The sequence below is a fragment of the Osmerus mordax genome, chromosome 13 (genome assembly GCF_038355195.1).
Source record: "Osmerus mordax isolate fOsmMor3 chromosome 13, fOsmMor3.pri, whole genome shotgun sequence".
NCBI lineage: Eukaryota > Metazoa > Chordata > Actinopteri > Osmeriformes > Osmeridae > Osmerus > Osmerus mordax.
In genome coordinates this window covers 3,529,066-3,557,019 of record NC_090062.1, presented here as the reverse complement: position 1 = coordinate 3,557,019, position 27,954 = coordinate 3,529,066, and the positions used below count along the sequence as shown (strand labels likewise).

The 27,954-nt window shown below is 47.3% G+C and overlaps 2 protein-coding genes across 4 annotated transcripts in view; both read right to left on the bottom strand.

Annotated features, from left to right (window-relative positions):
* dennd5a (DENN/MADD domain containing 5A) overlaps positions 1-22,133 on the bottom strand; it is a 30,962-nt gene extending 8,829 nt beyond the window's left edge. Inside the window, exons 1-10 of one of the 3 annotated variants that reach the window (XM_067248742.1) lie at positions 21,926-22,133; positions 10,531-10,602; positions 9,170-9,279; positions 8,291-8,981; positions 5,508-5,695; positions 2,982-3,296; positions 1,752-1,967; positions 1,212-1,446; positions 974-1,063; positions 71-221 (exon numbers count right to left, since the gene is read on the bottom strand). In XM_067248742.1, coding sequence (XP_067104843.1) covers positions 71-221; positions 974-1,063; positions 1,212-1,446; positions 1,752-1,967; positions 2,982-3,296; positions 5,508-5,695; positions 8,291-8,981; positions 9,170-9,279; positions 10,531-10,602; positions 21,926-22,025 — 2,168 coding nt within the window. In that variant the 5' untranslated portion in view covers positions 22,026-22,133. The remainder of the gene's footprint in view (positions 1-70; positions 222-973; positions 1,064-1,211; positions 1,447-1,751; positions 1,968-2,981; positions 3,297-5,507; positions 5,696-8,290; positions 8,982-9,169; positions 9,280-10,530; positions 10,603-21,925) is intronic. The other 2 variants (XM_067248743.1, XM_067248744.1) reach the window with 2 other exon arrangements.
* A 2,298-nt stretch (positions 22,134-24,431) lies between these two features.
* Positions 24,432-27,787, bottom strand: tmem41b (transmembrane protein 41B). The gene is made up of 7 exons (XM_067249632.1): positions 27,595-27,787; positions 26,699-26,816; positions 26,346-26,474; positions 25,926-26,019; positions 25,738-25,842; positions 25,495-25,633; positions 24,432-25,377 (listed from the first exon to the last, which is right to left on the bottom strand). The coding sequence occupies exons 1-7, from the start codon at positions 27,686-27,688 to the stop codon at positions 25,208-25,210; spliced, it is 849 nt and encodes a 282-aa protein (XP_067105733.1). The 5' UTR covers positions 27,689-27,787; the 3' UTR covers positions 24,432-25,207.
* Between the last annotated feature and the right edge of the window lie 167 nt (positions 27,788-27,954).

Genomic DNA, 27,954 nt, shown 5'->3' with positions numbered 1-27,954 from the left:
GAAATCTATGTTTTTTTTTTGGTTTCTGGTGTGGGTGCTCCTGTGTTGGTGGAGGGAGCGAGGTGCTGACTTGTTGCTGGTGGGGCCGGTGGAGAGCACGTCAGCCTGCAGCCGGGGGAAGAAGCCATGCTCGTAGCGGCCCTGGCCGATCTTCATGTCCAGAAGGTGGGGGTGGAGGGCCGTGTGGTCGATCTTCATCATACGCATCTCAATGGCCTTCTCTGGGTGGGGAGAAAGAGAAAGAGAGGGAGAGAGAGAGAGAGAGAGAGAGAGAAAGAGGGAGAGAGAGAGAGAGAGGAAAGACAAAGAGAGAGGGAGAAAGAGAGGAGAGGGAGAAAGCGAGAACCAGAGGCAGAGAAAGGAAGACAGAAAAGAGAGAGTGAAAGAGAGAGAGAGCAAGAGAGAAAGAGTGGGAGAGTGAGACAGATGATGGTGAGATACTTTGAAAGAGAGCTGATAGCCCCATTATCAGCATCATCACGGGATATTAAAGAGTTTTATGTCACCGTTAACCCACTCCACTGAGAGAAGCTGGCGTGAGTCACACAGCTATCACAGAGCCCTCGACCTGCTCCTGACCCCCCCCCCCCCACACACACACACACACACACACAGCAGCTGCACCGAGGCTTCTCTGAGCGACCTGCTCCTCACCCACACACCTTCATGCTGTGCATCACTCAATCCCCATCACCACCATCACACATGACACTGGGTAAGTGCCGACACAGAGTCCTATTATCCCGGGTGAGCACAAACACAGACCGACTGACATGTCCAGGCACAGCGTCAACGTTTAGAGAAGAATCAGAAGCAGCCCAAACAATAAGGCTGGGATTCCTTCGACTCAGTCACTGTCTGAGTCTCCAGCAGGAGAACTAGTGAAAGGTTATCCACCCAAGCAGAAAGTGGTGATGCAAGAACATGACCCCACCACCAAGTCAAGTTACAGAAACGAGGACAAATTATTTACTAGGTTCGTCATTGTGGCTCCCTAGACCAATGGGGTGAGGTTCAGGAGCGACAAAATCGACGTTCTCATACCGCTTTTTAAGGTGTTTATCTGAAACAAGAACAGTCATGAATCGTCAAAAATCAAAGAGAACAGGACAGTATGACCCCCCCCCCCCCCCCCCAACTACCCTGGCATCAAATCTGATTCCAAAGCTCCCCGTATCTCCACTGGCTGAGTGAGGGTGTGCGTCTCTCACCAGCCTCGTCGATGCCGGTGCACTTCTGGTACATGGAGGTGCGCAAGGTGGGCGTGCGCACGTTCAGCATGCGGATCTTGTCGACGCGCGCGTCAAACACCCTCAGCGTGTGCTCCTTGTCCTCGTCGTCGTGGCAAAGGATCTTGATGTCGATGAAGGAGGCGAACATCTGGGTCTCCAGGAAGCGGGACAGGAAGGGCAGGTAGGGCTCGGGCTGGTCGGACAGGAAGGAGGCCTGGAGAGGGCAAAAAGGACAAAATAGGGGGTCAGATGGCTGAGCGGTTAGGGAATCGGGCTATTAATCAGAGGGTTGCCGGTTCGATTCCGGACGTGAAAAATGACATTGTGTCCTTGGGCAAGGCACTTCACCCTACTTGCCTCTGGGGGGAATGTCCCTGTACTTACTGTAAGTAATAACGCTCTGGATAAGAGCGTCTGCTAAATGACTAAATGCAAAGGAAAGGTTGAAACCAGGTGAACTGAACTGTGTGTCTAAAAGGAACTCCCAATATCAGTTTGAAACTTTTCAAGGATGTTCACCTTGTCGAAGTTCTGCATCTGCTCCCGGTTGCTGAACCAGGACTCCTTGTCCTGGCTGGGCTGGATGACGAACACCTCGTAGTCGGCGAACATCTGGGTGAAGCGGTTGGAGAAGACCTCCCGCACCTGGATGTTGAGCTGGTGCATCTTCAGCTCCTCCTCGTCACACTGGGCCCTCGGGTCCTTGTTCCCACTGGCGTCATCCTTCACATCCAGCTGGATGACACACACACACACAGACACGCACACATTCACATACACACACAGAGCAGTGAGTGTTATTGGACCGGGGGAACCTTTTGCCTTGTATACCGCACTGAAGCCATGACAGTTACATAAAGCAGAACGCTCAAGTATCAACAAAAATATTCTAGCAGAGGACACACGGTAGGTGATGATGTGAAGGAAGTCGAAGTCTCTGGTCTCCTTCATGTTATCTTTTCTCAGTATTAACACCGCATACCAGAGATCTGATAGGGGCATGGGAAAGGAAGTCTGACACAGTTGCTTGATTTATGGACCAAGACCAAAAAAAACAGAAAAACATTCCCAAGTTGAAATGTCACTGAGTCAACAGATCTTAACAGGCCTGTGTCAGGCCGCAGAGCAACCTACACCTTCCCCTAATCCCTTTAATGAGGTTGACATTTTATCGATTTGATTTAGCGGGTGCCTTCTCCTCATGTCAACAAAGTGACACCTCCGACCCTTTCTCCATTACTCAGCTACAGCAGTGACCTCACTACAGGGGCACGGCCTCCAGTAATGACCCTTCCGGTGGAGCTGTAAACGGGCTACCTGGATGGGGCAATCTCTTCAGGGAAAGCTAACACTCGCCCCCGATCCATATGCTGCTTAGGCCCAGAGATTCGATGAGAGGGGAGGCAGAGCCCTTATTGTTTATCTATTCATCAGCGAGGTGAGGTGATTCTGTGGGAGCGCTACGATCTATCACCGGCTGCCTTCCGTGTCCTGTTCCAACCAGATGGCAATTAGGTTGCGTAACACCAGCCAATTTTTGTGCTGACGACAACAGAGCAGAGCACTCCCCATCGGCGCGCCAAACGGAACACTTTGATCCAGACAGAGACTAGAGCAAACGAGACGACAGCAGGGGGTGTGGGAGACATCTTTGTCGTTTTTTTTCTTCTTTTCTCCTAAAGGCCCCGGCTGCCTCTCTGGCGAGTAACGCAGTGTTCCAGTAGGGAACGTCCTAACCCTCACCCTCACCTTCTCCAGGCTGACTCCAGTCCTCTTCACCAGGGCCTGCAGCCTGGCGATGGTCTCGTTCTCCCGCAGCAGGTAGGAGTTGAGGGGCGAACCCGCCAGGTTCCCGTTGCGCTTGTCGGTCACCGAGTCGATGGAGCGGAAGCCTTTGGTCTTGGCGGGGCCCTCGCTGCAGCGCAGGCTGCCTTCAGGAGAGACCCCAAAGTTCATGAGGACCTCGGAGATCTCCTGGATAAACTCCAGCTTGTTGGGGAACTGAGGCAGGTCCTCGGGCAGCTCGATGAAGTGGTTGTCAATGTCCACAAAACACAGGTTGGCCTGAAATCACATGAGGTATTTGATTAGGAATGGCTATGGGTTATGCAGTAGATGAATAATCGAATGGGAAATGTGCAGGTAGGAGTGTTGGGTAAATGTATTTCCACATTTGTCCACTAGGTGGACACGCAGAGCACACTGTGACTGTGCAGTACAGCACCGAAAGTGTGCACTGAGTTAATTAAAACCCTAAAAAATGGGTCTAATCGGGTGTTGATATGTACTACTCACTGTTTACAGTTAAATGTTAATTTCTGGCATCCATGGCTCAGTGAGTGTATTATGAGGTAAAAATAGCCAATGCATGAATGGAGCAAAATGGATACTGACAAAGTCATCAATTCACAAATTCTCAGGCTTTTAGCTCTGCATCCAAGCTCTACGCATTGGACTTGCTCCAGATGTGTAAAAGCTCATTTGGCACGAGTACCCACCGCCCTCCCGGCTTGCGTCAGCTATACGATGAAAAGCCTACCTACGCAACGTATGTGTACAGGAGTACAGTTGCTTGTTTTGATCAACAGTAAGAGCATGGGCACGCCACAACATGATCAAAGACGGCTGTTTTCCTGAGAAAGGACAACCCAACCTTAGGAAACGCTGATTCTATCTATTCTACAGAATTTATGCAACAACAACTTGGAAACTCGTTTTCCAAATGACAAGACAGCTAAAGGTTATAGTAATTAAAGCAGTTCTTATCCACCCCCTCCTCCAACACCTCTTTTGTGTGAATTTTAAAGAGAAAATAAAAGAGGCTAGATAAAAATGAGGAATAAACAAAGCCGTGGAGAGTCAGGGCTGGTTTGTAATCTGGTTTGAGAAGCCCTGTGATTCTCTGTCAAGATTAAGCAATTTCACGCTGTCACACATAAAACAGGCGATGAAGGAGATTAGACTGGCAGGGGTGTCCAGAGGGAAGCTTTTGTTAGCATTCTCCACACAACAATCAGATTAGCGACGACTCGCTATTGTTCCTGACAGTCAGCATTTAAAAGGGTGGGATGAGGGAACCCGTTTCAATGGTGTCAGCCCCGGGTGAATCTTTCCCGTGAAATATTTCGACGTTGGGAGAGAAGTGAAAACAGGTAAGCTCAAGAGAACCAACCAATTGAGTTCGTGAGGAAAGGGAAGTGCTGTGCGTGAGGAGAGGGAAGTGCTGCGCGTGAGGAGAGGGAAGTGATGTGCGTGAGGAGAGGGAAGTGATGTGCGTGAGGAAAGGGAAGTGCTGTGCGTGAGGAGAGGGAAGTGTTGTGCGTGAGGAGAGGGAAGTGCTGTGCGTGAGCAGAGGGAAGTGCTGTGCGTGAGGAGAGGGAAGTGCTGTGCGTGAGGAGAGGGAAGTGATGTGCGTGAGGAGAGGGAAGTGCTGCGCGTGAGGAGAGGGAAGTGATGTGCGTGAGGAGAGGGAAGTGCTGCGCGTGAGGAGAGGGAAGTGATGTGCGTGAGGAGAGGGAAGTGATGTGCGTGAGGAAAGGGAAGTGCTGTGCGTGAGGAGAGGGAAGTGCTGTGCGTGAGGAGAGGGAAGCGCTGTGCGTGAGGAGAGGGAAGCGCTGTGCGTGAGGAGAGGGAAGTGCTGTGCGTGAGGAGAGGGAAGTGATGTGCGTGAGGAGAGGGAAGTGCTGTGCGTGAGGAGAGGGAAGTGCTGTGCGTGAGGAGAGGGAAGTGCTGTGCGTGAGGAGAGGGAAGTGCTGTGCGTGAGGAGAGGGAAGTGATGTGCGTGAGGAGAGGGAAGTGCTGTGCGTGAGGAGAGGGAAGTGATGTGCGTGAGGAGAGGGAAGTGATGTGCGTGAGGAGAGGGAAGTGCTGTGTGTGAGGAGAGGGAAGTGCTGTGCGTGAGGAAAGGGAAGTGCTGTGCGTGAGGAGAGGGAAGTGATGTGCGTGAGGAGAGGGAAGTGCTGTGCGTGAGGAAAGGGAAGTGCTGTGCGTGAGGAGAGGGAAGTGCTGTGCGTGAGGAGAGGGAAGTGCTGTGCGTGAGGAGAGGGAAGTGCTGTGCGTGAAGAGAGGGAAGTGCTGTGCGTGAGGAGAGGGAAGTGCTGTGCGTGAGGAGAGGGAAGTGCTGTGCGTGAGCAGAGGGAAGTGCTGTGCGTGAGGAGAGGGAAGTGATGTGCGTGAGGAGAGGGAAGTGATGTGCGTGAGGAAAGGGAAGTGCTGTGCGTGAGGAGAGGGAAGTGCTGTGCGTGAGCAGAGGGAAGTGCTGTGCGTGGCCGCTACCTCCTGCGGCAGCTCCAGCTTGGTGCGGTCGTCCTGGCCGTTGGAGTGCAGGCCCATCATGTAGGGCACGGGGGCGTCCAGGAAGTGCAGCAGCGAGGCGGGCAGGATGGGCACGTACACGTGCTGCCACTGGAACGGGAACATCAAGGCTGTGATGCTCTCCGCCACCGTCATCAGCCTCTGGTAGTCTGGGAGGGAGACGGCACAGATTTAGGATGTGCTTATGTTCATCCCAGTCATTAGATCAGATTTGGCCTTATCTGCTCATGTATTCTATATTCCATTCTTTCATATATATATGCTCCTACTGTACACTATATTGTGTTCTGATTCCAGTCAAGGGTCTATGATGTAGTATCCACCTAAGTGTGAACAGTGACACAGGAGGTATGTTATCTTTGTTTACTCCTATTCACTGTCCTTTGACCTTCATGCCTCGGAGCTACAGTCACGTACTGTTGGACTGGCTATTATTCTGTGTGTGGAGACTTTCTCCAATCAGCTGGTTGTCTATGCTTCTAAGCCTGAACGGACAGACACACCATTCTGGGAGAGATGGGCAAACCTTTTTCAACATCTGTCTCCCCCCCCCCCACACACACACACACACGCATTTAGACACCAGAAGACCATTTATCATCTGAATGCAAGTAAAATATGGCTGACAAGAAAAAACAATGGTGTTCTTATTCAGTCCTCATAGCATATCTTCCACTGTTACAACATTATCACTGAATGCGCAAGATAACCGTTCCACTTCCTGTCAACATTTTCCATCAGGACCCGCTGAGCTCCATTGTTGCTCCATCAGACCAACATCCACCAGCAGCTCTGGCTCTGCCGTTCCACTGCCAAAACAACTCCTCTAGTCCTTCATTTGGCCTTCTACTGCTCCCAGAACAACCCCTGTCTCCGGGTTGGGCCTCCCAGGACCCTCCAGGCATCCCCCTCCCTCCCAGCCACCTCTCCCAGGATGAAGGCCAGGGACTCGGGGACAGGAATACTAATCCAGCCAGTCTGCTTTGACCCTGGACAATAACAACAGGCCCTTTCAGTAAAACGTAACACCTTGTGACACACACAGACACACACACACACACACTGATTCATGTATCACAGGCCCTTGACAACAACAGCTCGCTAATCTGGTCGGTAGAAAAAGCCCCTGTTTAATAGGGTCATTCATCAGATCTGCAAGCAGGGGAAATCTAATGAGGCTCAGTGATGATGGAGCCCTCCACTTGTCCTCCACTCGGCTCTGCCCTCCACCACCAATAAGGTCATCCCAGCCCATCTGAGTGCTCTGCTAACAGAATGAAAGCTCAATATGGGCTGCAGCCAGACATCCAGGGCTAGTGTCCATTGATCCGGTCGGAGAGATGGAAAACACAGGCTTGGTTCAGGGATTCATGTATGGTATGTGGGGGAGACATTGGCCAGGTCCTCGTTATAAAATACGCTTCTATTTTTAGAGCCAGAGCTCATTTCATGTCCTTTTTTGTCTAGAGCATCCTTTGCCTCGGGAATGTGTATGTGTGTGTGTCACAGCCTTGTCTAATGACACCTTGTCCCTCCTCTGCCAGAGCTGGTTCCATTCTACACAACACCCCTCACACATTCTGCAGTGATGAGCTTGCCGGGAGGAGAGGGAGAGACAGAGAGAAAAAAAGAGGATGATGTCACCTCCAACCAATCACAGTCGTCCTGCATCGCGGCCATCCTCGTTATCTGCGAAGGTTGCCTAGCAACACCACAGCATTGCACCTGAAGAGAGCTCCCTTGCAGCCCCCTAGCGTTTTGTAAACAATTTGCCTTCCCTTGTCTCTGTAATGGATCCGACCGCAGCGCCAGCTCCTGAATCCTAAAACAATCTTCCTGCGGTGCTGTGCCCTCATCAAAGGCTAGTCTCTGTCTGTGACATCCAATAAGCACTGATCTACCCCTCAGTGGGTCTTCCCACTCATGCTCTTCCAGGATGTGAATGACATGAGCTTTGTTTTTTTTTAAGCATCAGCAAAGCAAATGCCTTATTTCAATTATTATAAAGTACTGAAAGACTTCTTAGAGTTTTCTGAAAGAAGCAATGTCATAATCCCAAATGCCTGTCATTCCTCACCCCGAACTGTTGAATGTCCCCTTCAGAGGTCTCTCCCTTTCTCTCTCTCTCTCTCTCTCTCTCTCCCTTTCTCTTGCTGTCTTTCTCTCAGTGTGGGCTCTGGGCTGAGTCTGGAGCCAGAGCAGGAACAAAGAAGGACTGATCACAGCCAACAGAGATGGCCCTTCACAGCACACTGCTTAAGACAAGTCTGTTTACCCCAGCTCACATGCACCCGCAGCACACACACACACAGGCATGCATGCATACACACACACACATGCACGCACGCACACACACACAGTAGGGGTTAGGGGGGGTACATTTACCCAAGCTGGGAACCACATGGCTTTAATGGAATCACTTGATAGGTTACATAATCTGTCTGAATAAGAGTTCCACTGTGTGTACCCAGAAGCCTCTGACCACTCTCAGCCTGAAACCAGAAGTGTTCTTAAACAACATCTATTTATATTGGCTAATCATACACAATAGCACTGAAAGAAATCATCGTTATTATCCGGCCATAAGGGGACACGAGCGACCACTCCACAGGTCAACTGTAACCGAGTGAACCGCGGCCTAACCGCAACAGACACCCCCTCGATTCTCAGAACCCCCCTAGGCCTGGCTAGTCCTCCAGGGCAACCCTCTCCCCCACCCCCGTGGTCGGGCGGCCAGAACCTACGCTGGGAGTAGAGCAGGATCTGGATCTCCAGCAGGGCGCAGGTGAACAGCTGCAGCACGTTCTCCACGCCCAGCAGCTCGAACACCTCTCTGACGGGGAAGTCGAAGAGGGGCAGCTCCGTGGTGCTGGGCCGCTGGCACACCACGGGGCCGTACACGCCCGAGAACTTGAGGGAGCGTCCGGCGGGCGGCAGGGGCACCTCGTACAGGATGTTGTAGACGTAGCTCTCCAGGGGGAGGGGCGGGGGCTGCGGGGAGGAGACGGCCCGGTGGAGCTGCTGCAGGACCTTCCGGCAGGCCTGGGGGAAGGCCATGGGGGCGATCAGGCAGATGCACTTGGAGACGTAGAGGGTGTCGCGGCTGATGTCGTAGGAGTTGAAGCGTTGCAGGCGGGAGATGGCGGGCGCGGCGTGCAGCGCGGGGTGGGCGAGGGGGCGGGGGGGGAGGCCGCGCGGGGCGTCGGGGCCGCGGGGGGTGGCGGGGGTGTGCAGGATGTCGTACTGCTCGGCGTTGTGCATGTGGTAGAGGGTCTGCATGGCGCTGCAGATCTGCTTGCTGGTCACCTCCTCGTAGAAGGTGAGGGCGAAGCCGTAGGTGCGCGAGCCGTCCTCCCGGGTGATGATGAAGGAGTGGAACTGGGGCTCGCGCAGGTCCACCTGCGTCCTGAACGACAGCCCCTTTGGCATACACAGCTGGGGGGGGGGGGGGGAGATGGGAGAGAGTGAGACACAGCCGCACCGGGAAGCAGACATTATGGCAGGGTCACTGTGATCGTTGCTCGTTCTAGTTCTAATCATTCCCCCCAAAACAACGTTGGTACAAAAAAAAAAAAAACGAATACGAGGAAACGTCAAGTCCCCTTCCCCCACACTTTACTCACCATGCCGACGGCATCCTGGTCAAAGGGACTCCACTCCACGTTCTCGGGGTAGTGCGCTAGAACTTTGGATTTGAAGGTTCTCCGCAGGGGACTCTGCTCAAAATTCTCACCTGAAACACGGGAAGAGAGAGAGAGACAGGGGGGAGAGAGGAAGAGAGAGAGAGAGACAGGGGGGAGAGAGGAAGAGAGAGAGAGAGACAGGGGGGAGAGAGGAAGAGAGAGAGAGAGACAGGGGGGAGAGAGGAAGAGAGAGAGACAGGGGGGAGAGAGGAAGAGAGAGAGAGACAGGGGGAGAGAGGAAGAGAGAGAGAGACAGGGGGGAGAGAGGGAGAGAGAGAGAGACAGGGGGGAGAGAGGAAGAGAGAGAGAGACAGGGGGAGAGAGGAAGAGAGAGAGAGACAGGGGGAGAGAGGAAGAGAGAGAGAGACAGGGGGGAGAGAGGGAGAGAGAGAGAGACAGGGGGGAGAGAGGAAGAGAGACAGTCAAGATGGAGGGCCTGAAGGGCGACAGAGGAGCTGGAGGAAGGAGGTCAAATCAGAAGCAGGCTTGAGCACAAGACACCCCTCCAGAGGAAACAGGAAGCCAGCAAATGTGTTTCGAAAGAAGGGCCTGTATTGAACCATATAAAGCTGTCAGCTACCTCCTGTACTGGGAAACGGCGGAAGAAAACAACCGCTAAAATGGCCAGATAGATCATGGCAGATAACTGAGTTTGAGTTTCGTCATCCTTGGCCCCTTTCTGTCAAATTTGGCAGCCATACTTTCGGCAATTCAACTTCATTCAGGGAATGTTTTTTGTGACAGCTTTAATGACAATACAGCCTACGTACCCACCAAACGAATCAGACAAAATGAACCAACGCAAATCAGTAGATTTGAAACCCACAGTGAAGCAGAATTGATGCGCACACACACCAAGACATGATTGAGAAGTCATTCAGAGTGGAGGGGGAGAATACACACTGACCAAGCATCACCAGTGCTGCTTGCACTGGCTGAGTGTGAGAGGGGGGGGGGGGAGAGGGAGTGATTGTCAAACAGAACAAACTGGCTTGATTTATAGAAGCTGCTGAGCACGGTGATAGATGGGAGAGGGCAGGAAGGAGAGGACATGAGGAGGGGAGGAGGGGAGGGGGTGAGAGGAGAGGAGAGGTGGAGTGGAGAAAAAGTACTCCCGGATTTCCCCCACACCTGTGCAGAACTGAGTTCAAACAAAAAACTCAGACGTGACAAATGAACAAAAGTAGAGTGCTGTGAAAGGAGGGCGCGTGGGGTTAAAGGTTAAAGGGCACAAGCGGAGCTGAGCTCATCCTCTGAGGAAAGGGAGGAGAGGGGGGGGGGGCGGGGCGGGGGGCTGTTACCTTCTTCCGCACTCGCCAAGTTCCCTCTGGCCCCATCTCTGAATTTAGTAGCCTCTATATACTGGCATAAAGCTACACAACAGACGAAACAACAGTTAATCACACGGCTACGACTTCTCAATACGTGCATACCAGTACACACACACACACACACAGAGCAGGATGGCTATGCTGTCACTTCCTGCTCCTCGGCTGAGAGAGGCGCTCGGGGAGCGTGTTGTTCTCTCCGTGCTGTGTGTGTGGAGACGCGGGAGGATACTACTCCTTGTGTGAGCTTGTTGTCTAAACCAGCCGGTTGGGTAAGTGCATGATGGCCTGCGTCCCTGTGTGGTGCAGTGTTCCCTCCCCTTGAGGCCCCTGGTGATCCCTGTTGACAGGACGCTGCTATGGATTATCGGCGGGATAATTATACATGAGGGAGCGTGGGAAGCCACAGAACGAGACGGATGGAAGATGATGTCATCCATGGGCCGCGAGAGAGAGTCCTGTTGACGTAGATGGCGGTTGCACGTTTAAAATAGATGCAGGTTAATAGGTCAGGACCTTTTGGGGGTTTGTTGTTTTTAACAATAGGCTATTGTGAAACAAAATAATAAAAAGATGAAATGCTGCTTTGCTGCTCTCCGAAGCTAGCAGACCTGACGAACCACAATCTCAAGAGCCCTGAGGGTTGACTCTGAATCATTGACGCATGGACACAGTCAGGAGTAAGTCAGAGAACTGGCTCCTTTATTCCCAGAAAAAACCTTGTGGCGTAACAGAACAGAGATTCTACAGTACTAGCTACGCATAAAATAGGGTTCCTCCCCTCCCCGAGTCCGCCAGAGAGAGAGACGCAGCTAATGAAATCTTGTCTGCTCCTCTCCATCTCTATGGAGTTAGTGGCTTACTTGTCACCGCGGTTCATGAATCTACAGAAGAAGAAGAAAAAAAACGAAGCGAGGCAGCTGATTCATTCTGTTCCACCCCGCTTTACACGCCAACACAGACCATCACGCACGGAGAGGAAGAGCGTGAAGAGGGTTGTGTATCAGTCTGTGCCATGGCCTGGGTCCAGGCCTCCCCCGGTCCTGCTGTCACACACGTTAGACACGGCGTGTTGGAGCTGCTCAGGGTAGCCTCTGACCAGAGGGGGAGCAGAAGGACGTACGTGGCCTGTCCTGGGGGGGGGGGCTTCTAGAACTCTCCGTGCTCCCCCTGCCACGCGGGGGCAGAGCCGAGGAGTCCGGCCCGAGGTCCACTTGGCGAGGCTGAGCCCCATCTTTTATCTCGCACTCAGTCGGTGGGCGTGAGTCAGGGATGACACGCGAGCGATGGCTGGCTGGCGGGGCCGCGCCCGCGAGAGGAGCTGCCTCTCCCCCGAGGCTGTGCCGGGCGGGGGGGGGGGGGGGGGGGGGGGGGGGGGGGGGGGGGGCGATGCAAGGAGGCTGTGGGGAGAGATGTTATTCATGGTGTCGTCATGCCTGCTCCTGTCATGTGCTCATCAGGATGCCTGTCCACAGCACTGACAGGGAGACAAAGCCTGAGAAACAGTGCGAGGGCGACAAGCTCGACGCTCTTTGTTTACCGCTCAGTCCTCGGCTCGGCGGCGATGGTGTTCAGAAGGTCTTTGTCACCGTTACAGAAATAGCACGGTTGGAAGTCGGGGTTTATGAGTAGGTCAGACGAGTTTAGACGCGTGTCAGAGTCTGTATGACCACACAGACCCAACCAGGGGAATCAGATGACGGATTAACAGCTTAATCCGCTGGTTGCTTTCACGCTGTCGTCTACAGCACATGTCAGAATCTAGGCCAGGATATCCATAATTAGACCACACAAACATTGTCGAGGAAGGTTTGTCAATACCATCAGCTGAGAGAGAGAGAGCGAGAGGACAGACAGACAGAGAGAGAGAGTATTGAATGAACAGGGAGTGTATATGCAATGTGTACGCATTTGTTTGTATATGTAGGCTATGCATGTGTGTATGTAGATGTACATACATTTTACAATATTTTTGCTTTGGCAATATTTGAAATATTTCTTAACATGCCACTTTAAATAGAAATTTGAAATATTTTTACAATTATACTTATCGTATTTAGATTTGTTTGCTTTATAACTGATGATTAAAAGTCTTTTGATGTGCATTTGTGTTCTTCCTTCACTGTGGACGGCTTTGAAAAAATTGTTATCCCTGAACATTCATGCCAATAAAGCATATTTTGAATTGAATTGAGAGAGCGTAGCCTACATTATAAACTGCAGTTACCATGGCCTTTCTAGACCATGCCACGAACACTGTACAAACATAGCCTGTTGTTATGTTAATGGTGTGCATTAACACACATACTCGTACTACACTGCACTGTGCCACCATGACTGGAACTCCAACATGCTAAATACAAGAGATCTTCTGAACACAGGCCGTACGAGGCAATGGAACATGTCAAAAACATCTTCAGTCACAAAGGTCCTCGCTGTCAGTTTAGAAGTCACCAATCAGTCTTGTTTCTGAAAATTGAAGTCAACTTTCATTGATTGTTCAACGGGCATTTTTAGGTGTTGATAAGCCACTGTTACGGTTGATTGAACTCATTCAGCATCAGCCAGCACACACACAACGTGAGTCGTCTGGCCTGCTCCCCTGTGTATCAGCCATGGTGCAGGATATCACAGGGAAAATGGGTCAGTGGGTCCAGGCCAAGCACAGCTCTCCACACTGGGTCAGAGAGAGCAGCATCATCGCGACGACGTGGTCCGTGAGAACTGACTAGATAGTTGAGAGGCTTTATCCACAACACTACAGCAAGCTGTATAGAAATGTCCTAAATTAGACATTAAAAGAGTCCACTCCACTACCACAGTCTACAGTACAAACAAAACTGAAATAAAACGAATCAAACATAACATTAGCTGACCACTAAACAATTTGCTTGTTTACAATTTTGAGTCACTTCGTCTTTTTTTATATTTTGAATCTTGGGCTTCACTGCTCCTACCTATACAGACATCATTGTCTAAACTAGTCATGACTGTCATGATTTTGGCCAATCCCTATAAAACAGACCTTTTGTTATGGTAATATACTGGACAATTTGCATAAAGCATACTCTGAGACCACTGATTTACACAATGAACTCCAAATATCAAAGACACTTCAAAATGCTAATCTGATATCTAGAACACAAAGCAATGTGGTACAGACACTATGACACAAACTGGAAACATTTGCCAGCCAACACTATTCCATACATTGCTCAACATGTACTAGTTTTCTTTTAGGTGTTAACAGCAATCAAACAGTAGCGACATAGACCTTTTCTGTGAACCGGTATATAGGCTAGCCCCGAGCCTTGTCAAAAGGACTGTGTCTGTGATGCCATGAGAGAAAGTGTGGGGAAGTAAGCTGTGACAAACAGCCTCGCCCACTCGCTCATGTGTCACCGCTCTTCCACTCGTTCCTCTTTAACACTTTCTCTCTCGCTCCGCCTGCACGGGGACGCCTCCAGCACCACCTCCCTCCAGGGCTCTCAGCCTGCGTGCAGAACCCCACCACGATGGCCACCCTGGCCAACTGAGCCTGAGAGCAGAAGAGACTGGAAGACAGGAGGCCTAACAGGAGAATGGCTGCCAGTAGGGGCATTTGCTGCCATATCGAAACGAGCGGGCAGCAAAGACGACGTCGTGTTGTCCCTCATCGAGCCTGGACCTCCACACAGGCGCGCCGCGGAGCCGCGAGGGTCTCGAAGCTCCGGTACTCAGCACAGACAGCTTCCATTTGTTCCATGGCGGCCGTCAGAACCCTGGAGGAGCCCTCATGGAAGGGTTTCTACTCCATTAACTGGGGCGTTTGGGAGCTCACACGCCATTGGCCGGCGCCATATCAACACTTGTCATTTCTTTTACACACTGTAGCGAGAGGGGATACGTCTGACTTCATGAATGTGCCAGAGAATAGAACAGGGGACAGAGAGATGAGGGATGCTTAGATAACATCTGGTTATTGGTTAATTTATTATTAATCTTGCTGAACCAGCATAGGAAGCTTTTGTCATGGCCTTTGGAGAGCCAAAGAAATGTCACCTGTTGATTATCTCGCTAAAGACAAAACTCAAATAGTCATCTGTGAGGAACGACTCCACATTCTCCTAGGACAGGCAGGCAATGCTGGGCTCCTCTAACAGCGTGGCCCATGAGGACCACATGAGCAGTAGGATGTCCCCAGAAAAGGGGAGCTGGCCGCTTGAGCCTCTGAGTCCTAACGGTTTCCTGTGAGGACGGGGGGACGAGAAGCCAAACACATGTGGACAGAGAGACAGCTGTGGACGTCCACCCTCACACAGCAGCTGCTCTGGAACGACTGAGAAAAAGCTGATCCCCACTCAGGAAAGTACTGGCTCTATATCAACCTCTATACACAGGCAGGAAAACTCCCCAACTGCTTCGTAAGAATCCACAAAACAGGCCCAGTTTCCCAGACATGGATTAAGTTTAAGATGGCACCGATTAGGCTAAATCCAAATCTCAAATCCTTATTTACTTTCATATAGAAAAGGGGGCTTCCTTTATACAAATACTGAAAGAGCAAATGAATCCATACTCTGCAAACACCTCAGTGTAAACATCCTACTTCTTGTTTAAACCAATCACGGTTGTGGGGGTTTGTACTTGGAGACGAATCTATTGGTTTTACTGGTACCTACACTATGAATTAAAGAATGGAAATCTTTAATGGAATTTATGTACAGAAATTACAGAAGCCCCAAGAAATGTAAAACTGATCAAATCTTACAATAAAAGTGCATTAATTCATATGAACTATGAACTATTTTAATCAGCGAATCTCCGTTCAATATGATTTTTTTTTTGTAACGTTGCTATATCGGTTGAGGCATTTATCATGTGTAAATGTAAATCTAAACCATTAAGGATACCAATACATCAATGACCACATTCAGGGTATAATTTCAACATGGACAAAGGGTAGAGACAAAAAAAAAAAATCAGATTTATGGAGGCTTCCTTTAACTAGGAAGCCCTTTGAACAAATAGTAAAAGAGCAAATATTTCCATGTTGCTGTTGGATATCAGAGGGGACATCCCATCACGGCAGGTCTGAAGACAGACCATGGTGCCATGGCGACCTGCATGATGGGGGAGGGGGTCTCATGCAAATGAAAACGACTTCACATACACGCAATACAAACACGACAAAGCAGTATCAAAATGAGAAGTTTCAACATTTTAAGTTACTGAGACCTTTCGGTACACAATAACATCCACTTATATCTTCCACTTCCAGGCCAAAACAACACTGTCACTGTTTAGGTTATATATCTCTCTTTGGCATTTACACTGACAGGTGTTGCCTGTGCTCAAGCTCTGTACTTTCCAGAGATATGTCTGTTTGTGTGCAGACTGTTACCACTCGGGAAATACCAAGAATGACAAATAAACATTTTGTGGATGTTTGTGGATGAAAAGCCAAATGAATAACAGGTTGGTTGGCAGAAAAAAAGAGACTGACATCTAAAACCAGGGTTTAGGCTAACCACCTAAGGAAACCTCTAGTTTTGATGTCACTGGCAGCCGGCAACATAAAAGAGCAGAGCTAAAGCTTCTTCCTGTCTAACAGACGGGTGGTGTTTATATCATGTGAGTCTCTCAAACACAACCTGTTCACAGCTTTTACCTGTCCTTTACTGTGGTAAAACCACAAGGGCTTATACCAATAAACCAGCCACGTTTCCTTTTAACCAGAAGGAGTGGAATCCCCTTCATGACAGAGTGTCTTTCTCAGCAGAGCAGGGCTCAGGAAGATAGAAAGGCAGGAAGGCTGCAGATAATGAAGGACTTTTACGGCATCATCAGTTTTTCTAAAAGCGCTCTTTGCTCCAGGGCTGTACTGCAGCCTAAACCTTTCCGCCCACAGTGAGCGGAGGGGAACTAAGTCCCCCAAAATAGCTGGCAATAAGCATTTTATCCAAGCTTTACTCCAGTCATAAACTCGGCGTGGGATTCAAGGATTTGATGTTCGGTCAAATTCTTCTCTATTGCTTGGCCATATCACCTGAGGTTGGATGACCGAGTCTATGGGCATGGGCCGGTCAACAGATTACCTCCGGTCTGGTGGTTTCGTGGTTTCCATGGTTTTGGTTCAGCCGATCAACAGGAAAGACATAGGCCTATTGCTCAATAAGTCAACTTCCTAAAATTCAGAAAAGGACAGGGCACATAGTGAAGCCGATCGAAAACAACACGTTTGGCCAAAAAAAAAGATATTTCCTGGACTCATCCTTCTATGCATGAACACAACCATTTCCACAGCCCTACTGGCTTGGTAAAACACAATTTAAACCTCATTATGTGAGGCCTGAAGGAAATGTACACAAGATGAGCTCCTTTAACACACATATGAATTATTAACTCACAGTGAATATGAGCGTGGAAGTGTGTGCAGCAGGGCTTTCATAGTGATGTCATTCACTGGTGGGATTAACAGAGAGGGGGTGCCTGGGAAATTCAAAGGACGTTAGCATTTGAATAGGTGTGTGTTTGTGTGTGTCCCTCAGCTGCCTGTCCACCAGCAAAATCAGTGCATGTTGTGAGCCAGCCAATCACAGTAGCCTAGCAGGAGGGGGGGTTATACATATGCTAATTAGTCCCTCACCCCGCACCCCAACTTGCCACATAAAGGAAGGTTTTGTCACAAAGACCTCAATCAAGTAAGAACTTGTTCCAAAGAGGATGTTTCTGGAAATGTGAACCTGAATGATTATCTGTTACATCTAGGATGAAAGCCTAACAGTATTTGTGACTTTGGCTTAAGGCGTAGTTATCCTTCATCCCATTAAGTTCTTGGATCTAGTAGGCCTATGTCATCAAGATCAAACGTTTCTCCCAGAGAGATTACACAACTTCAAACTCAACTTCAACCACTCCATTTTGAATCCAAAAAACAAAGACAAAAGTAATTAAGCCAGTTTAGGAGCTTCGTGCTAAAAATCAACAAAAAAAAATCGAAGAGAGATGGAATCAACCTTCGATGTCTATCTTGTCTCTTTGAGGGGGAAGAAAAGAGCAGGGCATCCTTCAGAAGAGAGCTTCAGGAAGGCTCAGAGCATCAGAATCAGAGAGCCAATGAGAGAGCAGAGATTTCTCTTTCCCAGTGAGACCTCATGTTGATCTGGACTAGCATGAGGCCAATCACATACTCCACTGGCCACAGCAGTATCCTGGGATAGAGAGCTTATATATATCTTCTTCATTAGAACCAATATCACTGTCATCCAACTCTTTGTGTGAGTAACAGCCTTTATTACAATGTAGGCTAATGCACTTAATCCTCTGTGGGGGCTTTGTGAAATAATTGGAAAATAGGTTATTCTGTTTTTCTTACAGCAAAAAAAACAAAAATAAAATAATCATCTTCAAGATGATTTGAAGGACCTGAGGCAAGTCACAGTGTGTTCATTAAATGACTATGAGTCCATGACCTAGCCTACACTTCCTCTTGCGTGCAGAAGACATCAACGACTTCAACAGCCACAGAGCCGAACAAGGCTAATAACAAATATGATCTCAAGAGCAACATTTCCTGGTGGCCTCCCGCAACAGTTCCCAGGATAGCATGACCTGAAGGACACATCTGGATAAAACGAGAGTTTAAGGGATAAGTTACCCAATGAGTAATAGGCTCTATGTGACATAACAAAACCCTGTGGTTTGAAGATCAGCAGCTTAAATTCAGTTGTCATTGAACACACACCTATGCATCAACAAGCTGTTGAACAATTGTCCAATTGACAAAGAGTCAACTACAACTACAAGGAGTCTCATTGTAAACGATCGTTCAACCTACTGTGCGTAGGCTCATCTGTAAAAATGCTCTGGAAAGTCCACAGGCCTATCTATTTGTCTTCAACTTTTGAGTCAAATACAAGAAGTGTAAATGGAACAGTATGACTCATACCACAGAATGTGGCCGCAAAATCAGGACAAGATCACAACTGACCTAAATTGTGTTTCCTTTCTGATCCCAGCCTTCTGCACACCTTGAGGTAATCTGCAACATCAGCAGTCCTCTCACATACCTCACCAGTGAACGGCAGACAACTAAGAAAACAATAGCAGAAACCATAGAAGCCATACCAAAAACATCTGGATTGTCATTCTATGCTAACTCAGAGGCCTGAACACAGGCACACGCACATATCCCAAACATACACACGTGCACAATTTCCCAAAATGTTTTACACCAGCTAGGGTTGCCTGCTGCGGTTTCAGGGTTGCTCAGTCCATTAGGCACATGACTCGTTTGGTCTGCCCTCATTGGCAGCCTGGCTCAACTGTCAGTTTGCAATGTGCATGTGAGCCTTCCAGACTGCTGTACTGGGGCTGTAGAGCACATCTCTCTCTCTCTCTCTCTTCCTCTCTCTCTCTTCCTCTCTCTCTGCTGCAGGCGCAGCTCTGCTTATGGGGGCTCTGCAGGCAGAGAGGGAGGGGGGCAGTAGGAAGTTCACGTGGGTTGACACACACACAGGGGCGATAACAGCTTGAAGAGTCACTCCACAGAGCGTAGGGAGGTGGAGAGCTCTCATCACGAGCCACCAAAATAGCTGCAAGAGAACGCATCTGTTTGACCGTCCATGGAGGCTGTCCAGAGAGAGAGAAAGAGACCGAAAAATCCGGCATACCCTCCCATGTAATTAGCCAGCCTGACAGTGGACTTGGGGGGTGAGACAGGAGAAAGGGGGGTCAGGGGGAGAGGGGGGGAAACAGAGACAGCCTACATTTGATCGTTTGTGATAGCCAATGGCTTAACAGAAATAGGCCAAATGCTAACGCTTTTCTGGGTGGCTGACACACCCTCTCCAAGTAGAATTCTGTTATTAGTCAGGGCCATCGAGGAGGAAAATGAACAGAGCAGAGGCAACGTAGAGCTTTAGACATCTTAACCCTGCTTACCCCCTGGCCAACGCCAGCACTTAAGCTTCGGCAAGGCCTGGCCGCCATGAGCCATGATCTGGAATAGCCTCTCCCTACTCTCAGAGACTGAAGCTCCTCTGGTCAGGTTTCGATTCCAACAAGCATTCCTAGAATGTCATCATTGTGAATGCATATCCTACAGACCTGTAGGTTCCCTCACAGCACATTCAATACACTTCTACTCTTGGCCTCTACAACTGGGTGTGTGAGTTTCACATTCATAACAGCGGCAGTATTGTTATTGGACTGTTGGTTTGCTGCAGTGTCACTATGGAATTGTAAAGGGGACTTTGTTAAAGCTATTATCATTAACCACAAAGGCAAACACGTGAGGTATTTTCTAAAGGCAAGACAAGATTCCTCTTAAGCCTGCTACATTCCTTCAACCTTGAATGACCTCAGTAGATATTACATGAGGGCTCTGGTCATGAAGAGGTATCAAGTTCAACTATAAAAATATACATAAAATATACATAAAATAAAAATTCACTTCCTATTCCCTGCACCAATCAGAGAAGAAGTTAAAATGGCAATCCTGGAATCCTATCAAAGACGAAATATACCCAAGTATTGCTTTGAAAAGTGACAAGCCGGTTGGAGGTTTGAACTCATGTGGCTGTAACTGACTGTTGAAAACCTTGTGAACATCTGTTTAGGTATGGCTTGTAATAAGGACCTACTGTTACCATGAACCATGAACACAAGTCACAGCAGCTCGTTCAGAGAGCTGTAACTATGCCTGGAATGGCAAATAAGAAACATCGGCACTCCCATTTTCACTCTCAGCCAATAACATCCACAGGCCCCGAAAAAAACTCTACTTCTGCCAGGACAAGCTGTGAAGACCAAGTCATGAAACAGCAGACTGTGAACATTTCTAACCCTTAATAAGAAGGGAAGTGGAGATCTTCGAATTTCCTCTATTTAAAGAGACTGACTGAAAGTAGTTAAACTGCACTTCTTCTGAATGGGAACAGTACCTTCAGGAGAAGTCAGTTGGTATAGGAAATGTCACTCCCGGGTCACATTCTTGAGGGTGAGTAGCACTGACCTTGTCTACTGTAGTCTTAATGTTTTGCCAGGTCAGTAAACTAGGCTAGGGCCCACCTCATCTTATACAGTACATGCACCATGCATGAAAAAATACAATGTTATGCAAGAGACTAAAAAAAGACAGATCATCCATACTGCGTTAATAATTCAGATCTTGTTTATGTGTTATCTGAAGATCCCCCACAACAGTTCCTGCTATGTGAAAGAGCGGAAAAGCACTCCAACTAAAGCAGAACCTTAATGTCAAGTCACTAGTTTTGTGTGCCTCGTTTAGTAGAGTGCCTTGAACTATACTTTATTGTTGTATCTTAATGGTAGTTTAAAGGGGGAAACTATTAAGACAAGGCCCTGGATGCACTCTAGTAATTCCCTTTACCATGAGGAGAGGAACATGCCAGAAACATACAGAGAAACTAATGACATCTCAGGGGGGGGGGGGGGGGGATCACACTCAGACTGCCACACACACACGCACGCACGCACACACACAGCTTTCTAACGGGAACCAGCTCTACCTGCTTTGCATCCCTGTACCATAATCATTGGTCCCCAGAGACAGCAGACCTAGTCTTAGAATGACATCATCCTGTCCTCTGAGTGCCAGCCCCTGGACCACCTTATGGCAGTCGGTCCCAGCACCCCAGCTTCCTGTACTCAGCTTTCAACCATGGATTGATTCATTGATTTCAATCACTTTGGGGGGATAGGAACACAAGTCCCTTCTGTTTTGCAATGATAGCAAAGTAGGTTAAGAAATAGCCTAGATTTACCACATGCCACATGAAAACTGAGGGATCATTATGATGGTCACGATTCCACACATAAACTCAGCATTCAGCCAAGACTGCATGACGCATGATGGAAAATATGTAGTTTATCTACGGGTGTACTGTGTATTTTATTATAAACAGTAGTAGTGTGCTAATACTGTAGGTTATATGATTGGAACCCCAAATAGCCAATATAAGATTATTGTTTTGGACTAGATTGCAACTCATCAGTTTCACATGACCTCTGAATCATACCTCTCTATGACGTACTATGCACACGATAACAAAAAGTATCTAATTAATGATCCCTGCAAAAAAAAAATATTAAGGTAAACACGTCTAAGAACAGCGTATGATGCCCACTCAACGTCAGCATTTGCTGTCCCTAGTGTTACTGTTGGGGTATTCCACGCTATAGCCATGGTTAATGGTAAAACAAGTAGCGTTAGGCAATGTAGGCTCTTACAAAACGTGTGATATTTTGAAACCCGTAAATAGCAGACATACAAAGGCAAATACACAACAACAGACTGTATAAACCACTGTCTGTAGGCTATAATCTATATCTAGATATAGGTTCAACACTGCCCGACACTTACCGGACAGTTCGTCAGGTTCAAGCCCGCTTTCAGTGTCGAGTCCGCAGATTACAAAATAATCTGCGAATCGACAGGAATTCGAACTGAAGCCGGTGGTCATTTTGAGACTGGTCCGTCTGTACCCTTTTCCTCGTCTTGTCAGTCGGGTGCATATTATGGGATCCCGAAATGATTTCGCGCAGCCATCGTTGATGCTCCGCGAGACCAGAAAATCTGAACAGGGCTGCGCTCGAAATGCATTCTGGGTCTCCAAATACAGCTGTTTTCATCTGGGCTCAAATCTCCTCGAGCCTGGCCGCCCCGCCTCCTACAACCCCCCCTCCTCCCCCCCCCCCCCCCCCCCCCCCCCTCCTCCCCCCCTCCCCCCCCCCCCCCCCCTCCTCCCCGTGTAGTTGGGATACTGGGCATGTGCAAACTCCACATAGATTACGTTATCCCTTTAACCCTGCAGCCGCCGAAAGTACGGAGCTTGACTCGCCTACAGAATGTTGATCCGCCAAACATTCAATTAATTCACGGTGAACATACACGCAGTGCGTGTATGCCTTAAACCAGGGGTCCCCAAACTTTTTTCTGCGAGGGCCAGATCATTTTCCTTTCATTAATGTGGGGCAGGGTTGGTCTGTAACAGAAAATTACATGGGCCGGAGTAACTAACAGTATTATTGTTGGGAATTTAATTATGATTTTAAATATATTTATTATGCTAGATTAGTTTATTATTTTGTTATGGACCATACATCGGTAACTACACATCAAGGGGTATATAGCCTATGAAATGGACATTTAATTTTCATATTCGTTGCAATTGAAATCAAATCATTTACTTCCGTATGCAAAATAATCAGTGTGAAAAAAATAAGTCTGGCATTGTTCAGAGGGCCGGTCCAAATTCGTGCAAAACTATCATTATGTGAACTACAGGAATAATGCATAGTGAAATTGGAGGGCCATAGTGGTAAAGTGCATCACGAGCTCTCTCTAGTGGTGTGACGTGAAGGGTGCAAACCAACGTGCAGTACAAATACATACAAACTGCATCCAGTGTACTGAGGTATCCGAGAAAATGATTCAGTAGGCAATAAGACAAACAAAATACTTGTTTTTAATGATTTAATAATAAATATATTAATAAAGCAAATTTCATTCCATTGGACAAAAAGATGTACAAGAATGAACAGTATTTACAAATGCAGGTCATACTGCAATACATAATCATTTTGTACACCTTAACACTGTGGATTTACCAAAGTTAATCAATAGTTAATGAAACAAGGAAACCACCTCTGCTAGTTGGATGTCCGCATGAAATCAAACGATGGAGAATTGTATTACAGAACATTTATAACACAATGTTAAGGACATCATCATAAATGAAATACAACTGTTTTTTCTAAAGACCAGGAGTGTGGCTGAAATGCATCAACGAATCCTTGATCTTCTCTTGCACGGATAAAAAAGGGTATGGTGTCAACATATATGTTCAAGTGAAAACAAAGGGATCAACAGATTGTTGTTGTTGCATAAAACTGGACACAGTGAAAGTGAACTTCCAAGATTTGCAACACAATAGCTAAATGTTGCCCCTCAGTTGCTCCAAAAAAAAAAAAAACCCTCTTGCTTAAGCACCATACTATTAACATACCCTGCACCAGTGCTAAGGCACAGGGACTAAGTAGACATCTCCTCTGGGCCAGGACCTGACAAAAGATTAGGATACAAGGTATGCATTTAACCTAACAATCTGATAAAAAAAAAACAACAACAAAAAAACAAGTTGAGGTCAAACCGCAGCCATATCAAAATACAACCCAATAAAAGTAAGAGCTGGCACTCAGTACTACAGTAGATATTTCCCATTAAGTATGCAGGCATATAACAATGCTTCATTTATAGCTAGTTTAGTTGTAGGCTATAGAGGTAGCCACATTCTGACTGGACTCAGTATTTCTTCCCCTGACGTTAATACATTAAGCCGACTATCCGAGTAAGACTGAACGTTTAGAAAAGGGTGCTTAACAAAATATCTTAAAACATTGGTTGTTTTTCCTTGTGGGATCTTGAAACGGGGCCATGCAGAAATATCAACAGTAAGACTGCTCATGTGTACATTCACTGTCTCAAACCCATCGAAGAAGTCCTCCAGGACTCACTATGAGCAGCAACAGATAGTATTTGTTCTGAAATCAAATCCAGTATACTCTTCATATAAGGCAAATGATTCTTAAAGCAGGTCAAAGAAGCCAAAACCACCACACAATCTAGGCATCACAGCAACTGATGTGCAGGCCTACTGGTTCCAACCCACACAGGCAGGAAGTAGCAAAATGGAAGTATGAACTGCAAGGAGAAGTATGTGTAATTCAATCAGTTGGCAACTTTAATTGGGCACTAATGGATCATCCTTAGTGTGGAGGTCCCTGCTGCACTTTTCCACGCACACTTCAGCATACGACTTGGAGCGTACATTACATTTAGTCATTTAGTTAAAAAAAAAAAGACTAAATGTAATGTACAAGAGTGAGAGCAATAAGGAGTGCAGTCACTGCACCAAATGTAGCACAAGTTTAAAAAAAAACACATACAAAACACTTATTTTCAATACTTGATATGTTCATTAAGAAAATTAAAGTCAAATGATTAAAAATCAAGAAGATCCAATATTGGATCGGCAATAAAAACGTCTAGTGTAGCTATTGTGTGCCATTAACAATTATGGCAAATGGGGTGAATTTTATGGATAATAATTTAACATGATACAATTAAATGACATTCACTCCTTTAAACTAGCGTATAAAACTGCCCACGGCAAACACTTTCATTGGAAAGACAACCTTCAAACAACTACTCTGAGAAATATTGCTTTTATGTCACAGTTCAATGATCTTAAGGATTGAAGAAACTCCAAACACACTAAACAAAACGTCAAAAAGGAGAGTTGAAAATAAATAATTCAAACAATTTCAAAAGAGACAGACGCCGGATGTCTTCGTCACAGCCAAATCACTCAAAAGGTGAACCAACACAAACTGGAAAACACCAATCATGAGGCGAAGTAGAAGCCAGTTTGTGGAACACATCCTTGAGGTGGCCAAAACATGTTTAGGACACAGAAGTAATAGCTGGGCCATTCGGCAAGATGAGGTTGCCACAACAGCCAAGCAGGCGCGTGAGACGGAAGGACTCATGTGTGTGTGACTGCTGCATGTACCATTCCTGAGCCAAGGGAGTGGGGAAGAGGGATCAGGCAGGTAGATGACGTGCTGAGCTGCCCAGCATGCCCTACTCAAGCTTCTGCTGCAGCTTCTTCTGGAAGCAGACAGGCAGGATGGAGAGCACAGCCAGCACACCCAGCACTGCTAGAGAGTTCCAGGACACTGCTTCCCCAGCTGTGGTCAGTTTGTACAGAGTGGTGCCAGCATTGATAGCCACAAATGATGGTGGGGCGACACCTGACACGAGACAGCAAGATAACAGGAAGTCAACATGGCATATCTGAATTGCAATCTAGTCAAATATTGACTTTTGAATAACAGTGTTTGATGACGACACATCATGTTTGCCCTTACCAAAGAATGTCCCGAGGAAGAAAACCCCTAAAGGCACGTTGATAACAGGCGAGGTGATGTTGATGAACCAGTTCGGAAGGAATGGAGTGATCCTCAAAAATATGATGTAATTAATGAGATGGTCTCTGTGCTTGTCAACCTGTCGGAGAAAAGGCGGAACGTGAATCCCATGGTTCTTCTTTTTAGACAGGTGACTTAAGGAAGAAGAGGCCTATTCTTCATCTCGCACGTTTGGTCTCTTACCTGTTGTGACCATTTATGAGCCCTCTCTGTAAGGTATTTGTAGACCACAGGTCTCCCCACCAGGTAGGACAGCATGTAGCAGAAAGAGGCCCCCAGACCAGAACACTGCAACACAGGCAAAGAAGAACATAGCAAAGATTTCCAAACATCCAGCAGTCTCCTGGCAAATCTCAAGTGTCACTACTCACCAAGCAGACCAGGAAGAGGGCCAAGGGGAAGGGATAGAGATAACCAGACAAGATGCTAAGGAAGATGGATCCTGGAATTGCAAATGTCTGGAGGCTGTGTCAGCAGTGTCAAGGCAAACAGCTACAGTAGCAGTTTGGGAATACACAGATGGACAGGTTCAAGATCAACACATTTATATAGTTTAGCTAGCCCACTTCCTTGACCCAGGAGATTGGATCTCCATGAGTGCAGCTGTAGCCTACTGTTGCCAATGACATGCTAAAGGTCAACGCCATATTGAATGACTCACTCTTGGAAGAAGCCTGATTGACTAACACAGTTCCTCCGAAAGAGGGAGATGCAAAGGTAGAGGACAAGGTAGTGAGAGGAAGAAGTGGATTTCCCTACATTCAGCAAGCAGGTTATAATTGGAAGGATACAAGACATAGGTGGTAAAATAGGCTATCAACACTTGGGTGTAGAAGGTATCCTTATATTTAGACAACACAGTACCCAAGGCCTTGGCATCGTCCATGTCTTTGGGGATTTTGATTTTCTCCATCTCATCACTGCAAAATAAACAGGGAATGAACACAGACTCATTCTACAGATCATAAGATGTTTTTAGTCCATCAATATTACCCATTAACAGTTTCACAATTTAACAGTTAGCAGGGTGTGGGAATGTAATTTCAATGAGTCATATTTGCTTCCATGTGGCATATATTAGTGTGCTTTGGTCAGCATATAGTGAGAACATTAGAATATAACGGGATAGATAAGGAGAACTTACTCGCTTAACTCTGGGAAATTCCTGTAAACAAGGTACATGACTGAGGCGGCACAGGTAAAGATAGACAACAGGAGGAGGAGGGACTTGCGAGCCGAGCCCCCTCCAGGGTACTGTGTTTCTGTGAATAGGTAAGGAAAAACACATAAAGCACATATTACCGATCTTACCAATTGACCCACTTTTTTTCTTTACTATATTCATTTACAGACAGCAGTACGTGCAATGTGATGCGTCATGTAATGTGTTGCAAAACTTTGCATCACTTGTTGTTGTACCTTCAAGAGCATTCCCTAGAGAAAGGCATAACCGAGACAAACCGTTTTCTCAAACATGTGGCTGACTGGTTATCTCTTCATTGTGCATATTAAAAGGATTTCACACACTTTGACTACTTTCTCAAAATTGCACGTAACATTTTGAATGGGATTAATGGTGAGAAAACGGTAGCACTAGCTACTCTAGTTTGTGGGTTAAATGGATGCAACCTAGGTTTACAGTTTTACAGCTCTTCAAAAACTAACGTTAGTGTTATCATTGTATTCGCCTGACTTCACCTCTGACCATGTCATTGATTAACGCTCTTGGTTAACCTGATGTGAACTCATAGTAGGCTAACAAACTACAGAGCTGCAGCTAACACGTTAGCATACCTCAGAAAAGCCGGTAACCCGAAAACGATTCTAGAGCTAGTTAGCTATCTAGATATACTCGTATGAGTCGTAACACTAAACAGAAATAACACTGTCGATTTTCTTCTTCTTTTTTTTTACTACAGGCGTCAAAGTGTCTGACTTGCCAAACTAGCTTGCATTAGCATCACCCTAGTTGTCATGAGGTTAGCTAGCAAGTACTTGACTAGAAAGATAGCCAGTTAGCTTAGCTACTGGACTAGCTACCTTTGATGACTTGTTCATCAGGATTTGTCTTCCCTTCTTCGTGTACAGATGATACATTGTTGACCTCTCGTCTTTCTCTTCGTTTCTTTGCCATTTTCGCCTGAGCCAGTGAAAATCCCTAGCTAGATAAATTATTCGATCTGTCGACCTAGGCTTAGGTTGCTATGAAATTTGACAGCTCATCCAACACGGTCATTTGCCAACCGGCGACTGAGACTGTGACTCAATTGCGGATAAGGAATTATTTGTTCTTAGATTTTCAATATAAAGGTTCAGTTACTAGTTAATCATGAACTATGCCAGCAGCGTAAACACAATCCCAAAAGTATTTTCACGCTTATTATGTCACATATACATTGA